The 11,179-nt window shown below is 40.0% G+C and overlaps 1 protein-coding gene across 1 annotated transcript; it reads right to left on the bottom strand.

Moving 5' to 3' along the window:
* Positions 1-532: 532 nt before the first annotated feature.
* On the bottom strand, positions 533-8,154 carry LOC311060586 (endoplasmic reticulum protein SC65-like). The gene is made up of 7 exons (XM_084078815.1): positions 7,686-8,154; positions 4,677-4,826; positions 3,762-3,933; positions 3,173-3,301; positions 2,639-2,784; positions 2,132-2,215; positions 533-1,368 (listed from the first exon to the last, which is right to left on the bottom strand). The coding sequence occupies exons 1-7, from the start codon at positions 8,151-8,153 to the stop codon at positions 1,207-1,209; spliced, it is 1,311 nt and encodes a 436-aa protein (XP_083934941.1). The 5' UTR covers position 8,154; the 3' UTR covers positions 533-1,206.
* Positions 8,155-11,179: the final 3,025 nt, after the last annotated feature.

Genomic DNA, 11,179 nt, shown 5'->3' on the forward strand with positions numbered 1-11,179 from the left:
CTTAATTTTTGTGCAAATATCAGGGAAAGACGCAACTAAAAATATTTTTTAGGGAAGTTGACAAACCCTGAAAAAAAAACCTTTGTCTGGTCGAAACGTATATTTGCATTGTGGCTTCTTCATCTTCATTTAAAGTTTTATACATTGTGATCAGCACCTCAGGAATATTGGTGTGCTCCCTTTTTGCTTGTTTTCTATAGGAAGTTGTTAAAACACGCATTTATGTGGAATGGTTATTGTGATGAATATACCAGTGACAGATAATATAAAAGATAAGAACTTGTTTAATTGAAAGATTTACACAGTATGACTTTACATTCTGATATTATCAAACATAAATATGCAACGTATCAGACCGTCTAATTTAATACAGCATGTATTAAGTCTGAACAGAATCATACAGTCTAATTAAATACAGCATGTATTTAATTAAGTCTGATCAGAAGCAGGGATAAAACATATCCCCATCGGTGATGGGGCAAATCAAACACTCACATTCACACAAAAGAGAGAGAATATTTATCCTCTCATTAGGACTGCAATCTATCCGGATAGTTTCAACATGATTTGGAGATGTCCCCCAACCATAGAGATGTCTGCCATCACTCCAAATTAGTGGAGCTCATTGGCAATTGGTTTGTGATGCTCAAATAGGCGCAGTGCATGACAGCAGTTCCCATTTCCTGCTCAAATGAAGCTATTTTCATAGCTTCATTTGATTGGATTAGCTGCAGATTTGACCTGGAAACACACAAACACCTTCATATGTGTTTCCGGAACAGGAAATGGGAATGCCACCTTCTGGAAAATGCACAGAACTAATAGACCCCTTAACAGACGACGTCACACTGATAAGAACCAGAATGCGTGCAACCAGTATGCGTGCAATGAAACCCATTCTATCAGGTATCGCTAGGACGCGCCTCACTAGCCAACACACAAGAGGGGTTTGGGGTGTGCTGAAACCAGCGCACCCCGAAACAACAGGTTGGGAATTGATTGCGTGAAACAATCACCTGTGCGTCCAGTCTCAATGTTAGTAAACAAATAATTGGTCTATTACATTTGAAAAACTCAACCACAAAATATCTCTCCAGAAATCATGACATTTACACCAACTGCGGCTTCTGTTCAAGAAGGATACTTCTTTCTTCTTCTTGTTTTGGTGTAGGCTAATGCCTCTCTACAGTTTCACATGAATTAGTTTCAAGGTCCCCTTGCTGTCATTCGTGCATCCGCAGTGTCTCCTTTGCCCTTCGGCTGTGACCACTTAGCGTAGATGGACTCTTCGTAGTCTCCTGGACCCTCAAACTCAACATCGGGTGACTCTGCGGCCCCCATCGCAGCTTCCTCTGGACCAAAGAAATCCTGGAAAACATCCAAAGAAGTTATTTTGTCAAACATGATTTGTAGCTGCTTTTTGGGGATTATCATTATATATTTTTGCTCAAATTGTATGGTGCATGATCCACTGGTAAGATGATTGTGATTGATTTTGTTGTATCATTTGGAGAAAATTGTGATTTTGGTTTGGAGAGTCGCACTCAGAAATAAAAGTCCATATTTTGTATGGTTCTATAGGCCTCAAATTGACAAGATGACAAATGTTTCGGCTATCCAGCCTTCATCAGTTAGGTTTGGATAGATTTCAATGAGGAAATGGAATGCTTGTTCAACTGCTCCAAATGTTTAACTGGTTCAACTCTCGTACAATGATTTTACATCATACATTTTAGGTCATTTTGGTGACTGATCTCTGAATTTTTCGATTAACAAACATCAACATGTTAAGCAAGCCACAGAATTTTTCATGAATCTCCACTTTTGAGTTATGTGTAAAGATATGCCTTTGGTGATATGATTGATCTAGTAGTTGATTACAATAATGTGAAATATTGTGAACAGCTCTACCTAGATCAATGAGATGTTACAGAGGACACATTTATACTTAGTAAACAAAGTGAAGGTAAAGATGAATTATATAAATGACAATCAATAATACATTGCAATGCAACTCAATAAACAAACAAACACTATCGGTAGTTGAATCCAGTATCGGTACTAATATTAGCATTCTTCATTCACACCAGTATACATAAACTGTCTTCAACAGTCCAATGTGTACTTTTACCTCATCATCCATTAGTAAGTAGCTTTCAGCAAACGCTAGCATCTGTCTCAATGTGGTAGTCTGGTTGAAGTACTTAACAGCCTCCTATTTAAATAGGCACAAATAAATAACCAGTGTATGACATTACATTCACAGTTCACATCACTGTTCAATCATCTCAGGTAATTATCATGTAGCCTAATTTCTGTCTCCATCATTTATTCTCCAAATCTTTAAGAAAAGGTCCCTTTAACCAGTAACAGACATGACACAATGCAACTGACCATGATACTACCATGATACTGACATGATACTGGCATACATTTGGCCTTCATCTCTCCATCAGGGGGACCTGATGAAGTCCAACTGTGCTGACTTTTATTCTTTTGAACTTACCATGATAGTGCCATGATACTGACCATGATACTGACTATACAGTACACTGCTAAATAATAGATAGACCTATTCATATGTGTACATAATACCAAGGGTATGGTTTTGGAATAGACAGCGGTGCTGTCCTATTACCGTTCTGGGTTTGAAGTGGGTTGGATTTAGACCCCACTGTTGCTCATAGGCCTGGTAGTACTGTAGGTTTTTAGTCATGACCTGGTCCTCGGGTTCAAAGAGCTGGTAGCTGGAGGCACAGGGAACTGCACTGCTACCTTGATTTGCTGTCAGAGAGACACACAACACACATGACTGTTCTACCTGCTACTTTTATACACTAATGCCAAATGTATAACAAAATGTGTTACAGTGCAATGCATTGTTAGCTTGTAGAGTTGTTCTTATCGCAAGCAACACCATTGTGCGATGGATAATAACTACGGTAAGCTTAATGCACTCTTGCAGCGTTTATGAAACTAGCTCTGCTCTCAAAATGTGTTACTTCTACTGATGATGTTCTTTTGGGCCCCAGTCAATCTAGTTGAAGAACACTGCTCTATTGTATGTATGGGTAGCATTGGAAAGCATATTAGAAAGTGTTAATAAGAGCAATAAATAGATATCAGAGAATGGGTTAGCTGTCACTCATTATCAGTGGTAGGCTATACTTACATTTATAATAAGCATATTGTAGGTAATGGTAAATTGTGGCTATGAATTTCTCCACAAAGTAGCCACCAACATTAGGCATCAGCTTCTCCTCACATCCCACCTTGCACCTTAACGCTTCAATATACGCATCTGTGGAAACAGCAGAGATCCTCTTTATGCTCAGAAAGGTCCGATTATTTCTGAGCATTCACACAGGGCAGTGACAAAATGTCTGAATGAACACTATAGAGCACTGGTTCCCAAACGGTGTGCCAAGGCACACTACAGTATATATGACTATACAAAAAGTATAACACACTCATTTCCCAATTGAGAGGCAAATTCCATACCCTAAAAACATCTTAACTACTTTCAACCTGGTGTTCCTATTTTGGGCACTCACATTGCACTTTGGTACAATGTGAGTTGTTTTTAAACATACTATATAAATAAATAGTAAATATATATATATAATATATTTGATTTAATTTGATTTGATTTGATTGGTGATTTTTTTGGTGTGAAAAATAACAGATGTACAAACTCACGTCTTGCGATGTGACAGGTTGTGAGCTTGAAAACCACAGCTTTACTGACTGTGCATACTCACCTGCCAAGACTGAGAAGAGATCGCTGGCTGGCGCGACGCGAGCGGTGACCTCACATTCGGCCTGACACAGTGCATGCTCCTCAAGGGATTGTCTCAGAGCTTTCTCCATGTATTCCACACCGCCTTTGTAGTCTTCTGAACCGATGAGTTTCACTGCATTCAGGAAGGAGATCTAGGAAACGGAATCAGTAACACTGTCAGAAGAACTTGTTGGTGTGACTGTCCAGAGAATGAACGATGTGATGTCAAAACTACCGCTATGGTCTTTCATAGTTTACCATAACTTGGGCGTAATTCACAGGCATTGTAGCCTGCCCCAGCGCGTCGGATATCTGGTCTAGAGGGCCGGATTGAAAATCTATAACATAATAACATCCGTGGGCTCCCATTGGTTCACCGATCTGTGCGCCCGCTCCGCGCCCCCCTCCCCCCCCCCCCCCCCCCTCCTCCCCCTATGTGCAGCATTGAGAGCCCTGATGTCACAACATTTGGAGGTTGACTCCCACTTCCTATGCCAGACATTTCAACAGCTTGGTCCAGGCTTTCTTTTTGGGCAAAACGCGAAGGAAAATAAAAGCTTGGAGGGCATTGTGATGTAGGCAACCTTTAACCACATGAACCCTAGCGACCCTAGTAGTCTGGGGCAAACATTTGGTGAAGATAGCAGATCCTTTTAATTTCAAGGACCCCCACTTTGGTATGCTTTAGGCTCTGACAGTGTTTTGTACACTCAGAGTTTCAGACCTGTAACAGTACATTTGGTTCCTAGCTAATTATCATTTATATCTGGGGCATAGACCACCTGGAACCCCCTCAAGGATGGACCTTGAGGCCCATCGATCGAAGTATAAATGGTGTAAGTGTTTCTTATAAAACCTTGTGGGCTGTGACAGCATCCATAGCCCTCTATCTCACCTCGTATGCTGGTGCTTCAAGGTCAGTGAGGTAGCCATCCAGGTCATACTGGGTGTGGTAATGCTCTATGAGCTGTTTGATCTCCTGGTCTCCAGGGTTCTTCTGGAGGTATGTGTGGGCACATGGAACCGCCGTCTGCAGGTCATTTAGCTGTGAGGACAAAACAAGACAGAAGTACTGTCACCGCATGAATCCTAGCGTCCCTATACTCTGGGAATGTCATAATAATTGGTGAACATTCTGCGAAAATAGGCGAACTTTCGGATTGTGGAGGCAAAGAGATTTTTCGGCGAAAGGAAGGGGCCAAGTACGGACCCCTGAATGACCACGGTCAACAAAGTATATAGGGTTCATCATTAACTGGAGTCCTTCGCAATGCTCTGCCTGGAAATTAATTTTATTATTATTATATTATTAGATTTATTTTGCTAATGGAAGCTTAGCTACACATAGTAGTAGATGTCACTGTGACAGTAGACGTCACAATGTAATTAGGGTAAGTGATAATGCCTGTGTCAGTGTTTCCCAACCTTGCATTGAAAACCTTTACAAAATAGTGAAAATAGCAGATCTACAAGCTCACAATTTTCCCAGGGATGCACAAAGAAAAAGTGTATCTCAGCTGAAAACGTTTGGGAACCACTGGACTATACTGTATATAGAAAAGAATTTGGATTGTAAAGGTATCTGTAAAAAAAAATATCCTTTGGACTGGATGCCCAAATAGAGAAATATGAGTGAATCAATGCCGAAATATGGTTAGGCAGAAATATTGAATCCATGTTGAAACCTAACATTGAAATTATACTGAAAGCGTTAATTGTGTCAAATGTTGAATTTTCTGAACCAAGGGCCTATGGATCATGAAGAGAGTGTCTGTACTCAGTGAACTATTGAGCTTGTTAATAGGGATAGACTCCTGTGTTCTTGGCTGTTGCTGACAATAAGCATGTGCATGAGCCAATGCCTTTATTAGTTTATTTGGGGGAATGACCCATCACGTTCATGGAATGTCAATGTACAATGCTTGGTGTGCTTGGGTAGCTCAGTTGGAAGAGCTCTTGACTTCAGACCACAAGGTCATGCGATTGAATCCTAGCACAGGAAACTTAGCATCTGAGCAATCTGGCTCCCATGGTTTTACTAACTTTTTTCTCCTTTAAACGGCTATTGCCATTGACAATACATTGGGCGCTTGAAGTTTAATATTTCAAAAACTACAAATTATTTCAAAGTAAAAATCTCAAGCATGCATGTCCACAGTAAGGTGGAATTTTTAAATTGTGAATCAAGTTTATAGGTTAAAGTATGAAGGAACAGCGAGGTGCCAACGTTTTCAGATGTACGCTTTAAATATCTCAAAAACTACAAAACATTTTAGAGTACAATTTCAAGCATTTGTGTCCACTGTAAGATGAATTATAAAAAGTGTGAATGGAGTTTCTAGGTGAAAGTATTTTTTGAGGTGCCAAAACTTTTAAAGGAGTATATTTCTAAAACTATGAAAAATGTCAAAGATTTGTTTTCAGGCAAACATGTTCACACAGTAAGATAAACATTTTAAAGGGAGAGAAATCAGATCTTTATGGTGCACCTGATCCTAATCTGCCAAGGGCAAGATTAGTCTGGAACCAGGCTCGTTGTGACGTTCATTACGTTGATTGAAAGCAGCAGACTGGGATCAATTCACTGATTTATACGTAAACATTGATATCCCTCCGAAGTTGTGAGGGACCAATCAGGGCCCAGAATGCAAATATGGGGCAGGTTTATCACCATTTTTTTAATTTGCCCCTCCGAAATCCACACATTGACACACGTTTTTCTTTAGTGCTTTTAAGTGTATAGTTTCTGGATTTTAGTCTTCAAAACATGCTTCAGAGTAAAGAAGCAGGACGATTTGAACCTACGACCTTAAAGCAGATTTGACATTTTTCTGATAATATTCCCTGAAGATTGAAGCGTTCTTAAGTACTGTATATTAGCCTTCAGTTAGTAAAGTTGAAATACGTCAGCATTTAAAGCTGCATCATGTAAGTTTACTGTTCTACCCCAGATTTTTATTTGAGATCTAATTATTTTGCTTGGAAAATTCTGGCACTGTAGTGAAATGTGGCTTAAAACATGGTAGACCTGACCATGATACTGACATTGTGATACTGACATGATACTGACCATGCATGACCATGATACTGACATGATACTGACCATGATGCTATGATACTGACATGATACTGACCATGATACTATGATACTGACATGATTCTGTACCATGATACTGAGAATAAAACTGATGATGTCAGTATCATGATCAGTTGCTGTGACAGGGCCATGGTGTCCCTGTGACAGGGCTGTGCCAGGCCTGTTACTGTCACAGCCCTGTCACAGGGATGTCAGGCCCTGTCACAGCCCTGTACGGCCTGTCACAGGGATGTCAAGACATCCATATACAATTCTACTTATATTCGTAACAGGCTTCTTCTTTTTTTTCCTCCCTGGGATATTTGGAAATCAATAAGATATTTTCTAAATGATATAAGCATGCTTACATGTTAATTGGGTGTTGGGGGCAGTAAAGGACCTTGATATTGGATAGGGACAATGGCCCAAAAAAGGTTTAGAAACACTGCCTTAGATCATGATGCAACTCTAGAGTTTTTATCTGGTTTACCTCTGTAGTCTTACTTTTGTCTTAGAGTTGTAATTGTTTGTAATTGTGTGCTTGTTGCAAGGCAATTTCCCCCTTCAAGGATAATAAAGATTATTGATATGGACTTGATGAAATCATTAGTGATGTTAATAGAGGTCTAGATTAGATATGAAGGATAGCAGATTCCAGTGGTTGATTAAGCTCAGGCTGCATTGTCGGCATGCCATTTCTTATGCCTTACTTGCATAAATATTGAATTAATAATATTAATTCAATATAATAAAAAATGTATACAAATTAAAAAATAAATAAATAAATAATAATAATAATAATAATAGCCTGATAGTTTGAAACCATACCTTGGCGTAGGCGAAGTAGAGATATCGATAGGGGGACCTTTTATCAAAGTCGTCCAAAACCTCTGCCCTCGGATAAGGCAATGTCAGCGCAGGGAAGTGTTCCCTACATTTCTTCAGACACGACGCTTTGGTCAGAACGCTCCTGTAAACCCGCGCGGCCCAGTCTCCCTCAAACGAGGCTCGATCCTCTTCGTCACAACTCTTATTACAGTGGCGCGCACAATATCTCACACTGTCTCTCAGGAGCCTACGCAAGCGCAAGCTCACTTCCATATGACGGATCGACTCTGTCCAGTTCCCAGCCTCATAGTGGTCCAGGGCCAGTCCATAGGCGGCATTAAGGGGCATGAGGTCTTCCTTTGGGAAATTCCTAAAGTTATAGCCCTCATACTGCGCGTCCAGCACGGCGACGACCGCAAAACAGAGCACAGTTACAAAAAGGTGTCCTTTTACGCACAAGGCAACCATGGTGAACCATAGGAGAGAGAAGACACTACACCTCTCACTCTCAAAGTTTCAGGGCATTCTGTCTGTGTACTGGTGGTCTGGTGAACCGTTTAGGGGTCTGTCTGGGGGATTTGAGGAATTGCACCAGTTGTAGGTTTGTCTCCGGTTTCACAGACAGCGCTGTTACGCACAGCTGTCACTGTGTCTTTATTTGGCTCACACACACACACAGTTAAGTGTGATATTGTCTTTGTTGGCGGACATACACACGTGTCATGGCTAAAGAATGCATTAGGCTATAAATTATAGGCCTAGCACATTTTTGAAAGCAATTTAAGTAGGCTGTATGCCTGACCTACCACGGAGGCAAAGTGTGACTCAAAATTATTTCAATCAATTGATGGCTTACATAAATAAATGTGCTGTTTATTGGTCTGGGGAGAGAGCTGTCATTATTTTTGGTCGGTTTATTTGCGGTGAATCCACTGTTTGCCGTCTTGCGTGTTATACTGACATCTTGTGGTGTTGATGTGGTATTTGGTCGGGGGATCTTAGTATAATCTGACATTCAATTCCAATTCACTTCTGAAACAATTATTTGACTGATTTTACTTTCAGAACCCAAATAAAACATTGCTTCATTTTTCAAATAGTCACTTCCAAATTGAAGCTCAGATTATACTAAGATCCCATAGGCACTTTGAGGTGTGGGGGTATTTTAGTATAATCTGAGATTCAATTCGAATTCACTTCTGAAAAGTCTATTTTACTGATTTTCGTTTCAGAACCTAAATAAAACATTGCTTCATTTTTCCAATTTTCTAGCCCACAAAAAAATCTGGAAAATGCTCCATTTTTCTGATATTCTGCTTAGTATTTTGGGACTGACACTGAGAAAAGCTCAAAATAGTTTTTCCCCCCATTTTTTCATCCCAGAATAAAAATCAAAGAATGTCTTCATTTTTCCAATTTTCTAGCCCACCAAAAAATCAGGAAAATGCTCCATTTTTCTGATATTCTGATTAGTATTTTGGCATCGTATTGCGGTATTGCTACTTTTAAGTAAAATATCTGAGTACTTCTTCCACCACTGTCAGAGAATAGTTTGGGTAATATTTCATACATGTGAATCTAAATGTACTTTTTCTTCCTACTTTGACCATCTTAATGGAGATAAGATGCTGGTTTCCTTTTCCAGCAGCACTTGGCAAAACTCCTGTTCAGACGCCATCTAGTGTCCATCAGAAGACACTACATGTGTCTGGCTATGGCTGCTATAAACCAGTGGTTCTCACACTGTTTGATTGATTGATTGATTGATGTACTTTATTTAGTAAGACATGAGAACAACAGTACATGGAAGTACAAATTCACAATACGAGGTCTACTAAACTGGAAGATAACAGCACTGAGCTTGTTTCAAATGAGTTCCCCACGCACACAAATCATGATGACATGTAAGAGACAGACAGATATATACACTACTATAGAATGTCATACAATCAGTTTACAGGTTACTGGTATGAAGAGTGAAAAATATGTACAAAAGAAGAAAGAGAGAGGGGGGGGGGTAGGTTAGGACTTGGACAGGGGCCATCTTTCAATTGCAGCCTCCTGAAGGTGTAACTTTAAGGCAGTTTTGAAAGTGAGTAGGGTTTTACACTCCTTTACTCCTTTTGGTAGGGCATTCCACATTTTTTATGAATAACATGAGAACGAGTTCATTCCCTTTGTTGAGCCAAATCTGGGTTGAACATGATTTGTGGAGCTGCCTCTGGTGTTATGATTATGGACTTCATTAACATTTTGGAAGTATTTTGACAAATACAGGGGGATCCCAATGTTGTGGTGTATCTTGAAGACCAGGCCCATAGCAAGTTGCTGTACTCTGTCCTCAACCCTAAGCCATCCAATCCTAGCAAAATGAGCATGGGTTAGATGGGTTTTGTGATTGAGGTCAAGTAGTAGCCTTACAAGTTTGTTTTGGGATGTTTGGAGCCTTGTTTTTAAGGCCTTGGAGGTGTTGTGATACCATGAAGTGCATGCATAATCATAATGACCTTGTATGAGGGCCCCTGCAAGAATTTTCAGAGTATTCTTACTGACTAGACGATCAATCCTCCACAAATAGCGTATTGCTTGGATGACCTTTTTGTTCACTTTTTCGGCGTTTTTGTTTCCGGAGAGGGTTGCCTCCAGGATAGAACACAGGTAGGTAATTTCCTCCTTACTTGTTTCATGTCAAGGACCCACAAATTAATGTATGCATTTGGCCACGGACCCCCATCTGAAGTGATGTTGTGCCAGGGACCCCCAGGGACCCCCAGAAGAGAAGATTTATGTTAAGAAATTAAAGTTTATCAAACGTTTCCCACACATTTTCGAGATTTTTCAAAACATTTCTAAAATATCAGTGACGCGCTGTGAGCTTGTATATCTGATATTTAATATGGATAAAGTGGTTAAAATGATTGTGATGCTGTATTAAATAATTTGGCTGGGGACCCCCAGACCTCCACAAGGACCCCTGGGGGTCCTCGGACCCCACTTTGAGAAACAAAAGCTATAAATAAAACAAGCTCATATTGATGTGTGGTTTTAAATAGATGTATTCAAATAAATTGTCTCATTAAGTATGCACGATTTAAACTACAAGAAGAATCACATATCAGCTGAATGTCCAACATGTTTTATTATTATTTTCACTCATGCAAATTGAGAATAGATGGACTTTTACTTGTAACAGAGTATTTATATTATCACTACTTTTACTATAACAAGTTTATCATTTGTTTATAATAATTTAAGTTAATATAAAAGTTTGAATATAAGCTACTTCTTCCACCACTCGCCTACTATCACAGGAAGAGTGTGTGTGTGTGTGTGTGTGTGTGTGTGTGTGTGTGTGTGTGTGTGTGTGTGTGTGTGTGCGCGTGCGCGCGCGTGTGCGTGCGCGTGTGCGTGTGTGTGTGTGAGAGCGTGAGCGTGAGTGTGTGTGTGGGTGCGTACGTGCGTGGGTATGGAAGTATTTACTGGACTTTATTGTT

Source organism: Gymnoscopelus microlampas (assembly GCF_963454915.1).
Source record: "Gymnoscopelus microlampas genome assembly, chromosome: 14".
In the NCBI taxonomy this organism is placed as follows: Eukaryota; Metazoa; Chordata; class Actinopteri; order Myctophiformes; family Myctophidae; genus Gymnoscopelus; species Gymnoscopelus microlampas.